Consider the following 25492-nt stretch of genomic DNA (forward strand, 5'->3'; position numbering starts at 1 on the left):
AAAGAAAAGTGGACCCTTCTCACTCAATTTAAATGACTATCCTATCCTTAATGCTTCACCCAAAGAGTTGAATGTGCCTTCATCTTCTGCCAAACACGAGTCTACCAGTGTTAATGAACCCACTTATGCTTCCAAATTAACTTCCTCTATTTCACCTCAGAAAGATCTTTGCCTTAATTTGGGGTGTAAAGATTCATGTGAAAAGTTAAAGGCTAGATGCAATCCGGGTTTCTCCTCCAAACCGTCTGTTGAAGTTCCTAGTGGGGTTTTGTCAAATGAAAAAGGTAAAAATCTTGCTAATGAATGGGTTTGTCAAATTAACAATCTTTCTAATGCTTTTGATACCGAAAATGAGATAAACTCTATTGTCGGGGCTGTCAAAGCCAGGAATGAGGGAAAGAACAATTGTAATAGGTTTGGGGGGAAAAAATTATCTTTCAAATATGAGTTGGCCAATTTTGGTGTTATTATGCAAAATATGGCCGATTACACTCCTCCCAACAAAGTAAATCCATGAGGATCGCCTCATGGAACACCCGGAGCCTCGGGAACAAAGCAAGAGGTCGTATGGCGGGTACGATGGTCAATCGGTTTCAAATCCAATTTTTAGCTATACAAGAAACTATGGAAAAGGTAGTAGCTCAACCCACGTTAAATGAGATTTGGAAAAATTATGCGTTCGATTCAATTCGAATTGAAGCTTGTGGTCGATCGGGAGGGCTACTCTCTATGTGGAGAGCAGATTTTTTCACGCTCCTTCAATCTTGGCCTCGGAAATATTGGATCACCACCATTTTAAGGTATATAACAAATAATCAAATTGTGCTCATTGTTAATGTTTATGCTCCTCATGTTGAACAAAGGAAGAAATTTGTTTGGTCACAATTAATTACCATTGCAAATAATTGGTCGGGTCCCCTTTGTTTCTTGGGGGATTTTAACTCGATTTGTCATCCGGAAAAAAGACTTCGGGAAGTTATTGATCTCAATAGTATTGCTTCTTTTAATGCTTTTATTAGTCAAGCTAATATTATTGATCAACATTCATCTAATGATGAGTTTACGAGGGAAGGGCCTTTTGTCAAATTTTCTCGTATCGACAGAGTTTTTATTAATGATAAGTGGGCTTTGTTGTGGCCCGATGCTATTCTTCAAACTGACCACCCGGACCGATCCGATCACAAGCCTATTATTTGGGCCAAGAAACTCTTATTTTGGGGCCAAAAACCCTTTCGTTTTAACAACAGGTGGTGTGAAAACAAAAAATTCTTCTTGTTCTGTCAAGATAAGTGGGAAGAATATAATGTTTATGGTTGGGCTGCTGATGTGTGCAGCGGTGTATACGAAATACTATTATTTTTACTAAGAAATACTACTAAATACGATACAAGTTTTATTAATTTACGGATGGGATATACCTAAACCTTGCTACAACACTTATAGGTAGTGTACCTAATCGTAGAGTAGTGTAGTTTTTAGTAAGTCCGATTCGTTCCACAGGGAGACGGCTTATTACGTACACTATATTTTTAAACAATTATATTAGTATAAATATATATGTATATATATATATATATATGTGTGTGTGTGTGTGTGTGTGTAATATAGTAGTATTATTATTATTATAAAAGGGGGGTTTTACCGTTTAATGACCAGTTTGTCGATTTTAATTAAAGCGTAAAGATAAATGACGATAAAATAAATGACAGAATTTAAATTGCGATAAAGTAAATTGCAGTAATTAAAATGACAGTAAATAAAGGTACGATGAAATATGAAATAAAAGTATTATGCTTATTTAAACTTCCGTAATCATGATGTTTAACGTTTTGATTTTAATTAATTGTTACCCGGGTTAATTGTCCTTTGTCCTGGTTTATTTGATACCTATCTGGTTTTTGTCCATAATAGTCCATCGGTCATAATTATAAAATGCTCGTCAAATTAACCTTATTCCCGAAGTCAAATATTCCAACTAATTAGGGATTCGAACTGTAACAAGGTTTTAATACTTTGTTAATAATTACACCAGGTTATCGACTGCGTGTAATCCAAGGTTTTAATACTTTGTTAACAATTACACCAATTATCCTTGTATGTAATCCACCCCTATTTTAATGAGATATGAATATTAATTTACCCACTTGATCAGAATGAATACTCAATTACCCAACCCGAATAATTAATTAAATGATCGTAAAAGATGTCGTATAAACGTCACTAAATAGAACATACATAATCATTTTAATAATTATTATATTAACTAATTTGAAGATAGGTTCGACAGATTCTAATGATTTGTCATTCGATTAGACAATACCCCCTATCTATTAATAGTCAATAGTCCAATGTCCACAAGTGTCGGTCTTTTATCCAAACCCTAATTATGGTACAAAATTCAATAACCCCATCTTAATATTTATCCCAACATCACAATTATTTCGGCTCAAATAAGCATAATAATAACTTAGTTATGATGCATTAATTTAAAAAGGAAGAACATAGCTTACAGTGATTATTTATTGCGTAGCGTTACACGGACAGAGTTCCGACTTTAAAAGCCATAAAACATTTCTTACAACAACCTTATTATTAAATTAAAATTAAAATTATAATTATAAAATATAAATATAAATATAAACTGAGAGAAAGAGTGTGTGAAGGTGTATCTTCTCTCGTCCAAAAACTGGTGCCTTTTATAGATGTTTTCTGATTTTGAGACCCATGCGATCGCATGGGTTTCCTTTGTTATTTCCATACGATCGCATGGACAGGCTGGCCAGCACCCTCTCTTGATTTAAACGTGGGCTGCTCGTTCTAATATAATATATATAATTATATATATATTATATTATATTCTTGTGCATATTTGACTTGTAATTTTAGCTCCGTTGACTCGCGCGTTGATGCTCGGTTCATGTCCCAGTTCTGGATTTTCGAACGTCCTTTCGTACAATTTAATATCTTGTACTTTGCATTCCGCGACTCGTACTCTCGTCATTTTTAGACGTTTCTTATCAATAAATGGAACCAGTTGAATTATATCTTGTTCATTTGAGCTTTTTGGTCATTTGCGTCTTCAAATCGTCGTTTTCTTCTTTTGTCTTCGCACTTATTTATTTAAACGAATATTACATAAAAATAGAACAATTGCAACTAAAAGCTTTACATATTGGAAGGATATTGTGCCTAAATATATGTTCATTTGGAGCACTATCAAATATCTCCACACTTGAACGTTGCTTGTCCTCAAGCAATACATAACTTGAAATAAAATCACACTTCATTCGAATCACTTTTTTTCACACTTTATACATTAGTGATTTTGATATAGCGGTATGAACAATGATAGTAACGATGTGGTTTACAGTCCCATATGACTATAAAAATTTAGATCCTTTAAGGAAATTGGATCTTTATGAAAACATTTGATCTTTTGAAAATTCATTCTAGCTTTTATCCTAGATAAGTTTTCCGGAATAACCCTTCACCGGTGTTTGCAAAATGTTTTTGTGGGTTTTGTGGGTTTCAGATTTTAAAATTTGGCTCAAAACTTTTGATTTTGTGTCACTCACTTCCTAACCTTGTATTAGGAAAGCACACGTCCAGTATACTTGCTCCGTATATTACCTTTCGGTAAACTACCTTCCGGTTGTAAAGGAAAGCATTGAACAAGCAACTGTTAAGGCAATGTCTAATGACATGCTTTTGTTCATGGTCTACAACGTGTCGGATGCAATTACTATCCTTTGTAGGAGAAATAGTAAAGGTCACCCTATAATTTTTTTTCGGTCTGGCACAAGGTCCTGTCTTCGACCATGTTATGCAACCACCATTCTTACGGTTGACACCCGATTTGGTTCAGGTGACCTAATGAATTCCAGGTGAATTCCTAGGATTTTACGTTCAATGGTAATGAACGCATTGAAAATGAGTTTTCAGAAAACAAATCGGTTTTAATTTTGATCAAAATATTTTCCCGTTCAAGCTCGAGTTTATATATCATTGAATTCCATGAGTTTGTAATTCTCAATCTTTAAAGTCAATCTCAAGGATTGAGTAATATCAGTTTTAAAAGCTGATTTTTAATCTTTAAGGAGATTATCCTTTCTGGGGGTCTGATTCATTAGTCTTATCAAGCTAATTTGCACGGCGCCCTCCCCATTTTACGAGACAGATCCTCTCATGGTTAGGATAAGTTTGACCACTTGGCGACCCTGTTTGATGCTGAGGTCCGTGGATTTCCTGCTGATTTTAGAGATGACTTTTCTAGATTTTTCGTCAACCTACAGCTGGTTTGGACGACAACTTCCTGACCTAAATCAAGAAACGCGTGTCTTTTTCAGAAGACTTTACTTCTTTTTAATGATGAAATTCATTCATCATGTAGATCCATCTTTCTTTCAAATATATTACAGTAAATCGTGTAAAACTGATTAAAATCATCCAAAACAAAAGTACCTTCAATTATTTGTACAAAACTTGGTAAATTTTTCCCACACTTGGCTTTTATATTTCTTTCTTTGCCTTTTTATTCTCTTCTATTCCATTTTAAATGAATTCAAGCGTTTTGGGTTGTTTCTCAATTTATGTCCTTTCCGAGGTAACAATAATTTCGGTGTTAATACCTAGTTTTATTGTTCATAAATATGTATAAACAAGATTTTAAATTCATTTATTTAAAAATTTTTAAAATTTTTACTAGAAGTGAGAAGTCAGTATATAAGACTAGTTAAAATTTTTACTAGAAGTGGGTAGTCAGTATATAAGACTAGTTAAAAATTTTACTAGAAGTGGGTAGTCAGTATATAAGACTAGGGATGTTCTTTATTATCAGAGAGTACTAGATTCTAATACAACTACTGCTTTACTAGTAAAATTTAATGGTGGCTATTAAACCAAGTGTATAAGTCAAATATTTAAAACCCGAAAGAATTTAATCCCTTCCCACACTTAAGATCTTGCAATGCCCTCATTTGCAAGAAATCAGTAAAAATTTTAAAATCATGAGGGTGATTAGCGTAAAAAGATGATTAAGATTTACCAAAGTTTCCAAAAACAAAATTATTAGCTTTTGCTGAACTTAATGCCAGTCTTTGAAAGTACGCTGTTTTACCCTGTTTTGTACATAAGATAAACTACAAACATATATAATATTTATTATTATTATTATTATTATTATTATTATTATTATTATTATTATTATTATTATTATTATTATTATATAAAATCTTTATTTATTAAAACAATTTAAATGAATAATTTTTTTAAAATTTTGTTTCCTTTTACTTTAGGTAGTTTTGGTATGTTTACCTAGTCCGTCCCTCGACAAAATCTAAAATTTGTCGTTAAAGCGATTGTTTTAAAAGCAAAGATTTTTTTTATATACTTTATATCAATAAAATTAAAAATAATTATAACAAAATTTTTCGCCCCGCCTTCGGGTAAAACAATTTCGGTTCCATGACCTAGTCTTCAACTTACGATGAATTTTAGAAATCATTTTTTAAACTTAATGAAATAAAGTAATTTTTTTTGTTTTTAAATTCACACAAAACTTAAATTAAAAAAAAAACATATTAATTTCATACAAAACCTACAAAACAAAAATTCAGAATGGGGGGAGAAAACTAGTTCTTTTGTGTCTGCTTGTGGAAAAGACCAATCGGATTCCATTCTCGGAAACTACACGAGAACAGAACAACTAACTCTAGACATCAATTTTTTTTTTCTTAAAACATTTGAATCTCCCCACACTTAGGTAACTGTGGTGTCGAAATTGTGGTTAAATTCATTGTCAATTTCTCTTGGACCATAATCAACTTGCATGTCTGTGACTTTTGCTTTAAGCGATTGGTCGGATTCCTGTGTAATATTCACAAATTCAACTAGTTTCGCCTTTTCTTTAGGCGATAGATTGGATACTAACCGGTTACATAACTTAAAGTTCCCCTTGGTTCTAGCATCGCGAATTCGTTTAATAAGTTTCTTCATTGAACTGTTAATAACGGAGTCATTTAATTTCGTATCAACAACGGGGTTCTTTGTTATCAGGTCATCATTAGGTGTTACTTCATCTTCCTCATACTTAGGCGTTTTATTATTGTTAAGAACTACAGTTGGAGTTGGTAAAACAATATGCTTCTCATCAATCGTTTGTGTTGGTTCAACGGTTTTGGTTGGTGGAGATTTAGACTTTCGACTCACAAAGGTGATCGATTTTTCATCATTACTAAGTGTCATTCTACCTTCTCTTACATCAAATAACGCCCCGGTGGACGCTAAGAATGATCGACCCAAAATTAGAGGAATGTTTGAGTCCTCTTCTATGTCAATGACAATAAATTCGACTAGAAAGGTTAAATTACCTACTTGAACGGGTAGGTTGTTAGCAATTCCAACTGGGTGCTTAATGGTTTGATCAAAGAGTCTAACACTCATTTTCGTTGGACTTAACTCACTTACTCCTAATCTCTTATATAATGAAAGAGGCATAACACTTATACTCGCACCTAAATCTGCTAGTGCATCATACATGACACAATCACTAAGTAGACAAGGAACAATAAATTCACCCGGATCACCCAACTTGGGTGTAAGTTTTGGTGGAGCTTTCTTCACCGGGTTTATCTTTACGGTTTTTATTTCTTGTACTTTCTTATTCTTCTTCTTCTTTCCAGAGGTGTCACAAACTTTATTACCTATTACTTGCTCATACTCAACTCCTTTTCTTGGAAACGGGATGGGTGGTCTGTATGGTGCCACCACTGGCTTTACATACTCGGGTAGTGGTGGTGGAGTAACTTCTTCATTGTTACTCACATCTAAAACCTTCCCATCTTCGGGTGTTGGTTTTTCAGAATTTGTTAACACCATATTAACATTCTCATTCTGAGGATTTACTTCAGTATTACTCGGTAGCTTTCCTTGTTCCCTCTTACTCATCATGCTAGCAAGAGTACCTACGTGTTTTTCTAGATTCAAAATGGAAGCTTGTTGAGTTCTTAATGACTGATCAAACCTCTCATTTGTTGGGGTTTGAGATATAATAAATTGTATTTGAGATTTCATTAGCTTTGCCATCATTTCTTCCATATTTGGCTTTTTCTCTTCGGTTTGTTGTGGTGGTTTATACAAGCTAGGTCTTTCTTGATTGAAAGTGTTGTTTTGAGTTGGTTGGTTATTCGGACCTTGTTGGTTATACGAGTTATTGTTGGGTCCATTTGGATTGTAAAGAATGTTTTGATTTCGATTGAAGTTTGGCCTTGGCGGTTGATAATTATTTTGATAATTATTTCCCGGCCTTTGGTTCATGTAGGAAATATTCTCACGTTGTTCCATCGTTTGCTCAATGTGACAATCTTTCGTTAAGTGTGGTCCATAGCATTGCTCACAACTGATTCGTATTGCGTGAATATCTTTAGTCATCTTTTCCATTCGTCTCTCGAAAGCATCTATTTTTGCGAAAACAGAATCAAAGTCATGGCTAGAATCGGCTCTAGCCGCTTTAGATGAACGAAAAATATCTTTTTCCTGATGCCACTCATGCGAGTGGGAGGCTGTGTTATCAATAATTTTGTGAGCTTCATTTACGGTTTTCTTCATAATGGAACCACCAGCTGCTGTGTTGATGTCTTTTCGTGTAGCGACGTTGACACCTTGGTAGAATATTTGTACTATTTGATAAGTGTCTAAACCGTGCTGAGGACATCCTCTCAACAACTTTCCGAATCTTGTCCACGCCTCATATAATGTTTCATTTGGCTTTTGCGCGAACGTAATAATTTCTCCTTGAAGTCTTACGGCTTTAGATGCCGGAAAGAATCTTTTAAGAAATTTCTCAACTAAAACATCACATGTGTCAATCGCTCCTTCAGGTAACAATTCTAACCAATCTTTGGCTTCTCCCTTTAAAGTCCAGGGAAACAACATGAGATAGATCTGTTCATCCTCAACTTCTCTGATTTTGAATAGAGTACAAATCCTATTAAAGGTTCGAAGATGTTCGTTTGGATCTTCTTTTGGCGTACCATTATATTGGCATTGATTAGTTACCATGTGTAGGATTTGTCCCTTGATTTCATAATCTGGTGCATTAACATCTGGCTTAATAATGGCGTGACCTTGGCCTGTGCGTGTGGCTCTCATTCGGTCTTCCATACTTTGAGGTTCCGTTACTTCCATTTTTGAATTTGTTGAATCTGAATCACTAGAGGATTCTGATTTAATGGTTTCTTCCTCGACAATCTCTGGATAAGTAATTTGTGGTTCCAGAGGAATGATAAATGGTTCAGGATCTCTGAATTGTCCTTGAATATCCTCCAGGTTCTCAATTGTGAGGTCGGGTTCAAAAAATGGATTATCAGAAATTTGAATTGGAGTACTTGGTCGACTGGATGATGATTCTAAAGAAAAATCAACGGCGATAATATTGGCTAGATGTCTTGATCGGGTTACAGGTGGTGAACGTATGAAAAGTGGTGAACGTTTTGTTCGGCGCATTCACTGAATATCCTATTAGTTATAAAGATAAAAATTATATAAGTTATCAAATTAATAAACTTTTCTGATTTTGCCCACGTTTCGAATAGCCAATAGATGCAGCAGGTAGCCAGGACCCTTTAAATCGGAAGCCCACAATCGCCACTAACAAATCCAACTATTACTACGAACCAGAAAATTTTGAATGTCTATCAATTTAACCGCTTAAAATAATTTTTCTCGAAATTTTGAAGAAGATAAAAATCTATGTCCTGAAAACTAGAGCGTAGAAATGAGAAAGGAAAAGAGTGCGTCGAAAAACGTCAAAAAAAAGAAAGAAAAACGTCGAAACTAAAAAGTCTAAAAACTAAATCTAAAAAGTTGCGCCTAAAGGTATTAAAGCTTAAAAAGAAATCTATATCCAAAACGGCAATAACTTAAAAGGCACTAAAATATATAAACGACGTCGCAAAATTCTAAAGCGCCTAAATCTTAATCTAAAGAAAAAGCACTTAAGGGATTTTACGGCAAAGCCTAAAAACTAGAAATATAAAAATAACTACGGCAAAATACTAAACTTAAAACTATACAGCGAATGATACGAAATAAACGATAAAAATACAAATTATAACTAAAATGATAAAAATACAAATTATAAAAATATTATTTTTATATTATATTTTATAAAAATATTAATCTATATATTTAATAATAATATTAAAACTTAATATTACAAAATATAAATTAAAACTAAAAATTATTTAATATTATAACTAAACCCTAATAATAATTATTATTATTATAAAATTAAAACCCTACGTAATTAATGCAGTCCAAGGTTTCTGGCCTGTCAGTGTCCCTCATGCGATCGCATAAATATTGGTCACTCGGGCCATGCGATTGCTTGGAACAAGATACCAGAAGCAGATTGAGCTTCGAACAGGCTCGGCCCAATTACTTATTTTTTTTTTATTTTGATTTTGATTTTCTGATTTTAATTTATATAAAATATTTATATAAAAAATGTATATTTAAAATTCTAAAAATAAAAATATTTTTTTAATTTTATATATCTTAAAATTATATATATATATATATATATATATATATATATATATATATATATATATATATATATATATATATATATTTAAACACTTATATATATATATATAGAAATTTTTTATTTTTTATTTTTATTTTTTTTATTTTTTTTATTTTTTATATGTTTTTATATAAATACAAAATATTTTTACAAAATTAGAGATAAGAAATATAGCGTAAAAATATAGCGTTTCGCCGGTTACCCCGGCAGCGGCGCCAAAAACTTGATGTGTGCAGTGGTGTATACGAAATACTATTATTTTTACTAAGAAATACTACTAAATACGATACAAGTTTTATTAATTTACGAATGGGATATACCTAAACCTTGCTACAACACTTATAAGCAGTGTACCTAATCATAAAGTAGTGTAGTTTTTAGTAAGTCCGGTTCGTTCCACAGGGAGACGGCTTATTACGTACACTACATTTTTAAATAATTATATTTGTATATATATATATATATATATATATATATATATATATATATATATATATATATATATATATATATATAAAAGTAATATAGTAGTATTATTATTATTATAAAATGGGGGTTTTACCGTTTAATGACCGGTTTGTCGATTTTAATTAAAGCGTAAAGATAAATGACGATAAAATAAATGACAGAATTTAAATTGCGATAAAGTAAATTGCAGTAATTAAAATGACAGTAAATAAAGGTACGATGAAATATGAAATAAAAGTATTATGCTTATTTAAACTTCCGTAATCATGATGTTTGACGTTTTGATTTTAATTAATTGTTACCCGGGTTAATTGTCCTTTGTCCTGGTTTATTTGATACCTATCTGGTTTTTGTCCATAATAGTCCATCGGTCATAATTATAAAATGCTCGTCAAATTAACCTTATTCTCGAAGTCAAATATTCCAACTAATTAGGGATTCGAACTGTAACAAGGTTTTAATACTTTGTTAATAATTACACCAGGTTATCGACTGCGTGTAATCCAAAGTTTTAATACTTTGTTAACAATTACACCAATTATCCTTGTATGTAATCCACCTCTGTTTTAATGAGATATGAATATTAATTTACCCACTTGATCAGAATGAACAATCAATTACCCAACCCGAATAATTAATTAAATGATCGTAAAAACTACCGGCGAGATTATAACAACCCGAAAATTTCCGACAAAATTTAAACCTAACTTTTATGTAATTCCAACGATTCACGAACAATTATTTGAAAATAATTACGTATTATTATTATTATTATTATTATTATTATTATTATTATTATTATTATTATTATTATTATTGTGGTTTTAAACAATATTATCATTTATTATTTTATATCAATTACAATCATTATTATTATCAGTATTATTAATATTATTATTATTATAATTATTATTATTAATAATTATCATTATCATTAATATAATTACTAATATATTATTAATATTATTAGTATTATCACTTTTACTAAAAGTTTTTAAGATTATTATAAATATCGTTATTATTAATACAACTTATTATTAATAATATTATTATTATTATTAATAGTATTATTAACATGATTATTATCATTATTATTAATTATAACTAAAATTATCACTTTTATTATTAATATTGTCATATTAATATTATTAGTATTATTAGTATTATTAATAATATTAAAAGCATTATTATTATTCTTATTATTTATATTAGTATTCTTATATTAAAAGCATTATTATTATTATTATTATTATTATTATTATTATTATTATTATTATTATTATTATTATTATTATTATTATTATTATTATTATTATTATTATTATTATTATTAATACAATTATTACTATTATTATTAATATGATTATTATTATTGATATAATTATTATTAATTTATATTATTATTAATATAATTATTAATCATTAATCTTAATTAAATAAAATACCTAAATTAGGTAAGATCACTATATTTTTTTTATCATGAATCAGCATTATTATACGATCTGCTTTTTATATATTTTATAAAAAAATTAGGTATTCAGCTTTCTTTTTAATTTTTTATTTATTTCTGTTCTTGATCGTGATTTACAGTCGACATACACCCAATGTATATCAATCGATGGCATCATTTTGGATTATAAAACTAGTAGACTCTACACCATTATTATCAATCACATTAATAGCTTTTGCTGATAAATTAAACAGAAAAAAAATTAAACGTTCTTCTCTGTTCTTATTCATTTTTTTAAAATCACCAATTTTTAATCCATTTCAAATTCCTTAAATGTAGAGTTGTTAGGAATGTTTTATTTAATCTTTCTGCAAAAGATGAGCTTTCAAATCTTTATAATGAATTCTAATTCTCGAGTCTAAGTTTTAAAGTCAAAAGTCAAAATTTGTGTTCATCATAAAATTCGTAATCGTTTCGATGTTTCCTTTAAAATTGATGATTGAGAAAGATTATAGGAGTGATTTGAAACATATTTGGTGTTGTAATCTTTGGCTAAAAAGTTCTTAATCTCAATATCATTAAAAAAATTTTTAACCGTGAGCTGCAGCAACAACATTTTTATTAAATATGATTATCATTATTTAGTATTGTTACCAAAAATTAAAATTTTGATTATTGTTATTATTAAACTTTTCATTTTTATTAAAACTTTTATCATTATTATTATTGTTATAAGTCTTATTATTATTAATATCATTTATCATTAATGAAATCATAAACATTATTATCATTATTATTAATATTGAGTATTATTATTATCATTACAAATATTATTTTAGTATGATTATAATTACTTTTTTTTAAACAAATGATATATATATATATATATATATATATATATATATATATATATATATATATATATATATATATATATATATATATATACCCATAACATAATAAAATTTATATTCTTAACTATTTAGAATATATAAAATGAATATAAGAAACTTATATGTTATTAATATAAAAATGGCATAACTAATAAATTTATATATATATAAATTTGTTCGATTACAAATATATGTGTTAATACATATACTTGATATAGGTTCGTAAATCCGAGGACAACTCTGCACGTGTTCAAGTGCCATCATATGCATATTTACTACAAACTATCGTATCGTATCGTGAGTTTTCATTTGCTCTCTTTTTATCTATATCTTTGAGCTGAGAATACATGTACTATTTTTATAAATGATAGACACAAGTATAAACTATTATGCGACCAACATGAGTATTTTTATTGTGTTCATTTGAAACATGCAAAACCCTGCTTTGTAATATCATTAATTGCTAGATGAACTAAAGTGGCAAACGAAATTATTATAGATAGCGCTAATGGGAGTAACGTCCCGCACTGTTGACCTTAGGTCAATTGGTGGTATAATAATGATCTCAACAATTTCATATGTATTGTTACGGGGTAAAATCATTTAGTTTTGATATTATACGCTCATGGCATACTTTTGATATACATGATATATCGTCTTTTATTAAATGTTGTGATCTATTACTGAAATCATTATTTATGACAAACCTATGAACTCACTCAACCTCGTGTTGAATTTTTAAAGCATGTTTATTCTCAGGTACTTAAATATTACTTCCGCTATATATCTGCTGCTTTGATGATGATTGCTTGCTATGTTTGGAGTCTTTATTACATATCATATCAATTAAAGACATGTAATGCTCTAAATACAATGTAATTTATTTATCTTCCGCTGCAAAACTCAATAAAACGTCTCATATAGAGTCGTTCTCGTTTATACAACTGTGATTTAATATAATTAGTCACAAATACCCAGGCCCGATTTGGGGGTGTGACAGAGATGCCGGTGGTCGGAGAGAGGATCCACACTGGAGCTACAAAATGGCGAAGAAGGATGAACGAGAAAAGAATTTGTCTGCTACAAAATTAGGGTTCCGATTGAACAAAAAGGGGGACTGGATTTTAGTGTTTGATTGGTAGTATAAGGGATGTTTAATGGTGGTTCAAGGGTTGTAGTAAAGAAAATTCAAAAACTTTCGGTCAAACAAAATAGGGGTGTGGTTCCCAAGTTAGAGAGAAAAAGGTGTTCGATTTTGTAATATAGTTGGTTGCTTTAAGAAAAGAATGAAGGTTTAAGAAAAGAATGAAGGAAGAGAGAAAATGAATGAGATGAAGTGGAAAAAAAAAACTATATGTTTTTTTAGAGTTTGTCTAAGGGCTATATTTAAGAAAATAATTAAACATTAAGAATGGTACATTAAAGTTAGGAAGGTAGTTATTTGAGGTAGTTTTAAACAAAGTACAAATACATATTACATGTCTTAACACCTTAAGTATAGCCCTAAGAGTTATCCTTAGAAAAACTCTTTTTTTATAGTTAATGATAATAATTAATAATATAATACGGAGTAATAATTTATTTAACTTTTTTCATATTATATTGTAATTATTATCTAATTATTGGTTATAAATATATAAACTTTGGTCCAAAGAAGTTTGACCTTAGTTCAAATACATAAAGCCACGGTAAAATGTGGGTGAGTCACTTTATAGGATAAAACATGCTATTTTAAAACTAATTAAAATAAAATATATAATTCAGGTCAACAGGTCAACGGGGGGACGAATTATGAAGCAACAACAAACCATGAAGATTCATAGTAAAAAAAAAAGTTTAAGGACGCGGAGTGTGATTTAATACAATCCACATGGACGAGCCATGTAATTTTGTCTTTTAGTTATATTATAAACTTCGGTGTTTTGATGATTGCTGATTTGTGAGCTACAAGTGGATCTGTTATACCTATGATGAAGCGCCCCGTTCATATACATTATAAACGATCCACAATAGTTGATTTCATCGCGAGGTACTTGACCTCTATATGATACATTTTACAAACATTGCATTCGTTTTTAAAATACAAACTTTCTTTACATCGAAAGTTGACGGCATGTATACCATTTCATAATATATCCAACTATAATTGACTTAATAATAATCTTGATAAACTCAACGACTCGAATGCAATGTCTTTTGAAATATGCCATGAATGACTCCAAGTAATATCTCTAATATGAGCAAATGCACAGCGAAAGATTTCTTTCATACCTGAGAATAAACATGCTTTAAAGTGTCAACCAAAAGGTTGGTGAGTTCATTTGTTTATCATAATCGATCATTTTAATCATTTTAATAGACCACAAGATTTCATATTTCAATATACATCTCATACATAGAGATAAAAATCATTCATATGGTGAACACCTAGTAACCGACCTTAACAAGATGCATATAGAATATCCCCATCATTCCGTGACTCCCTTTGAACATGATAAATTCGAAGTACTAAAGCATCCGGTAGTTTGGATGGGGCTTGTTGGGCCCAATAGATCTATCTTAAGGATTCACGTCAATTAGGGTGTCTGTTCCCTAATTCTTAGATTACCAAACTAAAAGGGGGCATATTCGGTTTAATAATTCAACCATAGAATGTAGTTTTAAGTACGTGTGTCTATTTTGTAAAGCAGTTATAAAAGCAGTGCATGTATTCTCAGTTCCAAAAATACATATTGCAAAAGCATTTAAAAAGGGAGCAAATGAAACTCACAATCCAATATTTTGTAGTAAAAATATTCGTACTACGATACTGAACAATGCAGGGTTGGCCTCGGATTCACGAACCTATATTAATTGTATCTCTATTAAAACATATAATAGAATTCTCCAAATTTCATTTATTAATTATATAATTTTTATATGTTTGTAGATATATAAATTTTTATACTAAATTTTATTTATTACAGATATTTTATTTATATGTATTATATCTTAAGTTATATGTTATATATATCTATGCTGTATATATACATTTAAAATACTTAATATTTATTCATTCAGTCATATTAATATATCTATATATAAGATATATGTTTAGTTTTATATTAAAAATCGATAGTTTGTTATATGTAAGTATTTATATAAATAATGTTCATAATAATAATACTAACTTAACTGAGATTTAAATAACTTTAGTAGGAATGTTAATTTTTTTGATATCAGGGTAGTTTTAATAAAAATAGTAATAATAGAAGTAATACTAATACTTATATTAATAATAATAATAATAATAATAATAATAATAATAATAATAATAATAATAATAATAATAATAATAATAATAATAATAATAATAATAATAATAATAATAATAATAATAACTTGATACTAATATTAATGTTAATGATAATAATATTAATTTGTGTTATTTTCGTAATAAGAATAGTAATAATAATCATATTCATAATAATAATAATAATAATAATAATAATAATAATAATAATAATAATAATAATAATAATAATAATAATAATAATAATAATAATAATAATAATAATAATAATAATCAGAATAATAATAATACTTAAATGATAAAATTTATAATAATATTAATAATAAAAATACTAATGATAATAATATTTCTAATTCTTATACATATAAATATGATATTAGTACTAATATTAATTACAAGACTAACAATAACAACATTAATAATAATCATAATAATAATGATAATAATAATAATAAGAGTAGTAGTAAAGACTACCTCAAAGGAGTAGTCCTTAAAAAAATTGCCCAAGTCCGGGTGTGATCCCGCGACGTCCCGCTAACCCGATAATATACCAAACCAACTACTCTGTCTAATACTTTCCTTTTTGAAAAGAATTAGGATTTCAATTTATTTAACCCGATCCTATTTGTTTCCCTTTCGCTTGTCTCTTCTTTTAAACTGGATCGACCAGAGCCATTTAACAACCATCATCATCTAACCTATGTCATCTTCTTAGTGTATCGTCACCTTTGTATTGTTATTATCTTGTTGACATCACCTATATTATCGTTATCATTCACGGTTACCATTATCATACTTGTGATCATTATTACCTTAACCATTATCTTCATCATCACTCAATCATAGCATCCTAATCATCATGTTCATATTCGTATCATATTTATCACTCGTTTACTCGTGATTTTATGCATCATATACCATCATCGTGGAACCTTATCATCATAATATCCATTATTATCATCACATCATCACAATCATCTTATGATCATCATCTTCATCTCACGCTTATCATCATCTTCTCGCTAATATGTATCATATCTATCATCATCATTATTTACGTACTTCATTATTATCATGGATCATTATCATCATGACATGCTCATCGTCTTAACCTTCATCATTATCATTTACTCACGACATCATAACCGCAACTATTATCACGTACATCATACCTCATACAAGTTCATCATTATTCGGGTACCACCCCTTCGTCACCATCATTATTCTACCCTTAATAGTGTGTGTTTGTGTTGCTGAGTAGGAACCAGAAATGAATGATGGATTTGTAAGTCTCGGCCCATGTTTGTTAGCAAAAAAAAATCTAATTGACCCATCTATTAATTAAGTGGATTCAAAAGCCATTAAGTGGATTTGGTTTGGAAATTTTCTTGAACGGTAATTAGAAACGGGAAACAATACGTGTTCCTCATCATCCATTTCATCATCACGTTTAAAAAAAAATATATCAAAAGTCGCTATACTTTAATTTGGGTCGGCCACTAAAAGGTATCACTTTCCACTTGCATAAAATGTCCCGTAAATTAAGGATGTAAAGTGGTTTTAATTTTCAATACACTCATGTTGACACACTTTTAAAATAGTGAACATATATTACCCATTTCCTTGTTTTAAAAATGCTCAATAGAATATTGAATGAAGTTAACAGCAGATACAGTGATCGTGATGTATTGGTGACTGTTTGTCGAACGGTAACAGGAAAACAATCAGCAGCAATAGCGGTTTATTAAAATTAACAAACGGGTTTAACAATGGTGGGGGTTCTCGGTTGTAAAAATAAGAGAGAGAGAGAGAGAGAGAGAGAGAGAGAGAGAGAAGTGAGAGGAAGGTGGAAGGGTGGCAATTGTAGTAGTGTAAATGGGTTGAGGGTTGCGGTTTTCGGTGACAAAACCCAACAGTAGCCGTATCAAGTTGGTGTTTGTTTGTCGAGTAAAACTAACAAATAAAATGGTTGATTATGGTGGAAGTGGGTTTGAGGTGATGGAATGAAGATGGTGGTCGTGAGATGGTTCGTTGGTTATGGTGATCTACAAAGGGTGGTGTCTCATGGTGATTTGGTTCCGAGTCTAGCTTGCTCGCATGTTAACTTAAATAAACAACCGGTAACGATGTCAACTAAAACAATTGGGTTTAGTTTTTAGTTCATGAAGAAGGAAATAATAAAGAGAAAGATGTAAGAGGAAGAAGTATCATGATGATGATGTGGTTTGGTTGATCACTGGCATATATATATATATATATATATATATATATATATATATATATATATATATATATATATATATATATATATATATATATATATATATATATATATATATATATATATATATATATATATATATATATATATAATACTAGTACAGTTCATAGATAATATAATATTTGTATCAATAATAAAGAAACACTCCGTGAAACTCAATTGTCATTGTACTACCGACACTTTATAGGGACTACTATATCGGGATCCGTTGTTAATCAGTGGCGGATAAAGTTATTCAGGAAAATCCCATTTTTTTAAATTAAATGACTTTATTTATTTTGGTCATTATGGTATAGAATTCAGTCACTAACTTAATAAATAAAAATTACATCAACTGTCCCTCTCATTTATGGGTAAAATATAAAAAATGTTAAAATTAAATAATTAGTCCTAAATATACTCTTAATAAGCCTATAACTTATATAACTCATTTTCGTATCACCGTTTATTTTAAAATCACATAAGTTCCTTTTTAACTCGTTTACTATTAATCGGTATTACAATTGAGCGTTACCATTGTTTACTAAATAACTTCAAAATCACAAAATATATTTAATATACTTTATATATATATATATATATATATATATATATATATATATATATATATATATATATATATATATATATATATATATATATATATATATATATATATATATAGATTTATTTTATATAATAAATTTTATTATCTCTTTTATTATTTTATAATTTAAATCATATATTAAAACAACTATATTTCAAAGTATTATATATATTTATATATTTAAATATATATGTATTTGATTATTTATATGTAATAGTTCGTGAATCGTCGTAAATGGTCGAAGTTAATTTGATTGTATGTAAACAGTTCAAAATTTTGAGACTTAACATTACAGACTTTGCTTATCGTATCTGAAACATATAAAGATTAAGTTTAAATTTGGTCGGAAATTCCCGGGTCGTCACAGTACCTACCCGTTAAAGAAATTTTGTCCCGAAATTTGAGTGGGGTGGTCATAATTAATAATAAGAATGTTTTCATGACGAATATTAATTGATAAATAGAGTTTTATCATTATTAAGTAATACAGATAAAATAATTTGATTATTCGAAGTGTATGAGTGAAGTTATCACAAAAGAGTGAATTGGAGAAATAAAGTTTCGTCTTGACTTTTGATGTTGTCTTGGTTGAATTTCCGAAATTCAAGGGATTTAAAGAAAATCTACGAAATCTAAAAGATTTGATTCTTCGGCGAATAAGGAAATTAAGATCTCTATAATTACATACGGTGATCTGCTTCGATTACTCTGTCTGATATTTCTATTATGAATTAAACTCTTTCGTTCCATTATTCTCACCATTCTTATCCTTTCTTTCTTAGTTCATACATCCAAAAGATTGTGAAAATGCTTAATCCAATTCTAATCCTTGATATTTTCTTAATTATCATTTCTGTCATCCTTCTTTTCAATCTTCCACCAGAAAAATCTGTTTACTTCTACTACTACCCTGGGGTGATACTATTCTTAATTATACCGTGTCTTTATATTGCTATTCGTATTAATATCCACAGTTTGTAATCTCCGTGTTGTTATTAGGCTTTATATTTTCTCTTATATTTCGATGTCCCTGCTTCTGTCTCCTATAATCATTATCATCCACAGTTAATGCTTTCTCCTATTTGCTATGATTTATACCTCCATTTACACTTCAAAGCTTTATGCTCTGTTTTCTCTTCTATCCATTAAGCACATCAAGTAATGGTCCAGAATTCGTAAGTACGAGATTTGAACTGAACATAACTAATGTTCTGATAGAGAGTTTGTAATAGTATGATCTTGATTTGCCAAATTACCAAAATTCAAGAGAAAGATAGGACCATCAAGAAAATACGTTCTTGATATGTTTGGAGACTAACTAGAATGTAAGAGTCGTGTAACATGGCACGTGATGACGTTATGGTCTGTGAATCATCACGTTTCATTAGAAACTCAGCATGACTTACTGCAATATAATCACGTTGATCAAGTGTCATTATATTATACTAACTCATGCATCAGTTCCCAACACTACTTCAATAACATTCATATTTTAAACTTGAAGGTTTACAGAATATAGAAACTAAACAGTTTCCTTTATGGTGTAATACAGATAACGTGATAAGATAACTGATTTCAGATAAGGATAGTTATGAAAATATCTTGATGAAATATCGAAGATATTTATGACGATATTTTGGAATTTCTAAGATCGAAGGTTGATAAAGAAAGATTTTTCCACAAGATTTAACATGAGTACGGAGCAAGATATTCTCTAAAGATTTCATCGGATACAGAATCATCTGGATTCTTTGAATATAGAGTTTGGTCCTTGTATTTGTCCTCGGTCTCCTTCGGGGTTAGCTAAATCCATTTTTCAGTACTAAATTTTCTATCAAGCGTTCCCAACACTTCCATTCTTTATTATCAAACTTTGGCCGTTTAGACCATCTATAATTTTGTTGTTTCCTCTGCATTTAATGCTACCATATCCGAATCATCGATTATCAATCCGAGGTGGTTTCAAGAGAATTGAGTTTTTAGATGATTAAACGCTGATGGTAATATGGTGGAATATAAAAGGTTCCTCGGTAATAATAAAAGAGCACGCATATATATCAAGGTTATAATAAGATTGTTTCGAATGATAAGTCGAAGTTGACTTGCTGGAGCTGTGACAAAATTGGCTAATTTGGAAAGGAATCACCAAGTTATTTTGGGTAATAATAACACTAAAGGAATTAGCACATATACGTGTTAAACGTTTACTTAGGTTCCGAGTGTTTTCAGGTGCATAACTATGTGCATTAATCTTTTCTTCCGTAGATGAAGTACGGTTGGTTCATCCTCTCGATTAAGGTGTTTTCAAGAATTATGAAAGGTGTAAACGCAGATTGTAATCGTCAAGGTACAAATGAGGTTTAAGATGAAATCAAGTGGCAAACTTGAAGAATTGTTTAGTTTCATATGTTATAATCAATATTTTAATTCATTTTAATTGTCCAATGTTGGTAGTCCACAGTTAGCAGTTCCACAGTTAACAGTCCAATAATTCATATATAGTTTAATATATAATATTCGAATTAATTAATACGTATCGTGACCCGTGTACATGTCTCGGACTCGATCACAACTCAAAGTATATATATTATTATAGAATCAACCTCAACCTTGTATAGCTAACTCCAGCATTACTGCATATAGAGTGTCTATGGTTATTCCAAATAATATATATAGATGTGTCGATATGATATGTCAAAACCTTGTATACTTGTTCCGATATTTAAAGTGCGTAAAATAAATAACAGAAATTAAATGACGATAAATAAAGTGCGTAAAGTAAATAACAGAAATTAAATGACGATAAATAAAATTGCGAGAATATAAATTGCGATAAATAAACTGCGATAAATAAATTGCGATAATAAAATGTAATAAGGAATTAACAATTAGCTAGGATTTTGTTAGCATGGATTCTTAACAAAATTTCTCATAGTTAATTTGTTTGTTTCTATCAATTTTTATTTTGTCCAATGTTTTCTTCATTATGCCACTTGTCGGATTCTGATAGGTCAAAATCTAAATATGAAATTGAATGAAAAGGGTTATTCTGCGATGAACGGATACGCATATTTGTGGATGTAAGTAGGATAGTAGTTGGCTTGTTGAATCAGATTCGAAGAATGTACAGTGTAATTTATTAATGTGAAATCTAAATATTCCTTGAGTATTACCTACCCATTAAAATATTTTCATCATTAACAGTTTGTACAAAAGAATTTTAATTACAATCTTTATGAAAACATATATACATATATATTTTTTCAGATGTAATCATGGATTTAATGAGTTAATATGATATTAATCTCATTTGCTTTACCATTAGAACAAGAATACATAATCTCTAAAACATTAGAGATTACATAATCGCCATGTCGTACGAAGATAAATGATGTAGAACGTCATGTAGAACGAAGATAATCGATGTAGGACATCATGTAATATGATGATTATGCTGGAGGTACAGACTATGAGTTTGAGACATGAAGTGTTGAGGCTTGTGTTGTGGATGTTGTTGTTGGTGGTACTGGTGTTGCCGGTGTTGTTGCTGAAGCTGGTAGGTTTTGCACCACGTTTTCCAAATTGATTACTCGAGCCCGAAGTTCGTTAACTTCTTCTATTATTCCGGGATGATTGTCGGTCGGAACGAGCGGATGAATAAGGTTCAGAATTTGGGATAATATATAATCGTGATGAGATACTCTGGAAATGAGAGAGAAAATGGTGTTTCGGACAGGTTCGCCGGTAAGTGCTTCAGGTTCTTCACCAAGAGGTGAATTCGGTTGATGAAAAGGATCACCTTCTTCTTGTCTCCAATGATTAAGTAAATTACGAACCCATCTGATGAATTGGGGATGGATGATTGGTTGATTCATTCTGTGACACTGCTTTCGGAGCTTAGGTGAAACTCCATATCGGAATAGCTGTCGGAATCCGAGGAATTCGAACTGGTTGAGGGATTCATCTCGTACAATCAGATGAAAGATTTTCGATAAGAAATAGATTATATGATTTAGATTAATACCCTGCAATACATAATTTACATATGCATATATAATACTAAAATCCCATAAGTTACGGAGGAATCTACGGAAGCTGTCAGGAAAAGTCTACAGTAGCAGATACGCTAATATATGAATTTTGTCTATACACTAGTCATGCAATCAATGCAGTAAGACGTGTCTAGACTAAGAATGATAAGCAGGTAATTTTCGACACTAAATGGTAAGCAAAACTTTTGACATACAGACAAGGACGAAGTCCAGACCCACTAATGCATCTAAACAACTATCAGTTAGACACACTAATGCAAGACCTGGTTCGCTAAGACCACCGCTCTGATACCAACTGAAGCGCCCCGTTCATATACATTATAAACGATCCATAATAGTTGATTTCATCGTGAGGTACTTGACCTCTATATGATACATTTTACAAACATTGCATTCGTTTTTAAAAGACAAGCTTTCTTTACATCGAAAGTTGACGGCATGCATACCATTTCATAATATATCCAACTATAATTGACTTAATAATAATCTTGATGAAATCAACGACTCGAATGCAACGTCTTTTGAAATATGCCATGAATGACTCCAAGTAATATCTCTAATATGAGCAAATGCACAGCGGAAGATTTCTTTCATACCTGAGAATAAACATGTTTTAAAGTGTCAACCAAAAGGTTGGTGAGTTCATTAGTTTATCATAATCAATCATTTTCATCATTTTAATATACCACAAGATTTCATATTTCAATATACATCCCATACATAGAGATAAAAATCATTCATATGGTGAACACCTAGTAACCGACCTTAACAAGATGCATATAGAATATCCCCATCATTCTGGGACTCCCTTCGGACATGATAAATTCGAAGTACTAAAGCATCCGGTACTTTGGATGGGGCTTGTTGGGCCCAATAGATCTATCTTTAGGATTCGCGTCAATTAGGGTGTCTGTTCCCTAATTCTTAGATTACCATACTAAAAAGAGGCATATTCGGTTTAATAATTCAACCATAAGAATGTAGTTTTAAGTACTTGTGTCTATTTCGTAAAGCAGTTATAAAAGCAGTGCATGTATTCTCAGTTCCAAAAATATATATTGCAAAAGCATTTAAAAAAGGAGCAAATGAAACTCACAATCCAATATTTTGTAGTAAAAATATTCGTACGACGATACTGAACAATGCAGGGTTGGCCTCGAATTCACGAACCTATATTAATTGTATCTCTATTAAAACATATAATAGAATTCTCCAAATTTCATTTATTAATTTTATAATTTTTATGTGTTTGTAGTTATATAAATTTTTATACTAAATTTTATTTATTACATATATTTTATTTATATGTATTATATCTTAAGTTATATGTTATATATATCTATGCTGTATATATACATTTAAAATACATAATATTTATTCATTCAGTCATATTAATATATCTATATATATGATATATGTTTAGTTTTATATTAAAAACCGATAGTTTGTTATATGTAATTATTTATATAAATAATGTTCATAATAATAATACTAACCTAACTGAGATTTAAATAACTTTAGTAAGAATGTTAATTTTTTTAATATAAGGGTAGTTTTAATAAAAATAGTAATAATAGAAGTAATACTAATACTTATATTAATATTAATAATAATAATAATAATAATAATAATAATAATAATAATAATAATAATAATAATAATAATAATAATAATAATAATAATAATAACTTGATACTAATATTAATGTTAATGATAATAATAATAATTTGTGTTATTTTCGTAATAAGAATAGTAATAATAATCATATTCATAATAATAGTAATAATCAGAATAATAATAAAACTTAAATGATAAAAATTTATAATAATATTAATAATAAAAATACTAATGATAATAATATTTCTAATTCTTATACATATAAATATGATATTAGTACTAATATGAATTACAAGACTAACAATAACAACATTAATAATAATCATAATAATAATGATAATAATAATAATAATAATAATAAGAGTAATAGTAAATACTACCTCAAAGGAGTAGTCCTTAAAAAAATTGCCCAAGTCCGGGTGTGATCCCGCGACGTCCCGCTAACCCGATAATATACCAAACCAACTACTCTGTCTAATACTTTCCTTTTTGAAAACAATTAGGATTTCAATTTATTTAACCCGATCCTATTTGTTTCCCTTTCGCTTGTCTCTTCTTTTAAACTGGATCGACCAGAGCCATTTAACAACCATCATCATCTAACTTATGTCATCTTCTTAGTGTATCGTCACCTTTGTATTGTTATTATCTTGTTGACATCACCTATATTATCGTTATCATTCACGGTTACCATTATCATACTTGTGATCATTATTACCTTAACCATTATCTTCATCATCACTTAATCATAGCATCCTAATCATCATGATCATATTCATATCATATTTATCACTCATTTACTCGTGATTTTATGCATCATATACCATCACCATGGAACCTTATCATCATAATATCCATTATTATCATCACATCATCACAATCATCTTATGATCATCATCTTCATCTCACACTTATCATCCTCTTCTCGCTAATATGTATCATATCTATCATCATCATTATTTACGTACTTCATTATTATCATGGATCATTATCATCATGACACGCTCATCGTCTTAACCTTCATCATTATCATTTACTCACGACATCATAACCACAAATATTATCACGTACATCATACCTCATACAAACTAGAAACATTCATTCAGTTTATCTACTCGACATTCCCATTATCGTATTTGTGTGTTTTTCTAATCTAAACAATTGCAATTGTAACAGTTTTGCAGTGTGGATTTGAATGTGTCAATTCAAGCGATCAAGTTTGTACAAAGAGTTTCAGTTTGATGCGGGTGATATTTTTAACAGAATC

The 25492-nt window shown here is 29.6% G+C and overlaps 1 protein-coding gene across 1 annotated transcript; it reads left to right on the forward strand.

Moving 5' to 3' along the window:
- The first annotated feature begins 513 nt into the window (after positions 1-513).
- Positions 514-25467, forward strand: LOC139890440 (uncharacterized). The gene is made up of 2 exons (XM_071873318.1): positions 514-1326; positions 25402-25467. The coding sequence occupies exons 1-2, from the start codon at positions 514-516 to the stop codon at positions 25465-25467; spliced, it is 879 nt and encodes a 292-aa protein (XP_071729419.1).
- The last annotated feature ends 25 nt before the right edge of the window (positions 25468-25492 follow it).

The sequence above is a fragment of the Rutidosis leptorrhynchoides genome, chromosome 2 (assembly GCF_046630445.1).
Source record: "Rutidosis leptorrhynchoides isolate AG116_Rl617_1_P2 chromosome 2, CSIRO_AGI_Rlap_v1, whole genome shotgun sequence".
In the NCBI taxonomy this organism is placed as follows: Eukaryota; Viridiplantae; Streptophyta; class Magnoliopsida; order Asterales; family Asteraceae; genus Rutidosis; species Rutidosis leptorrhynchoides.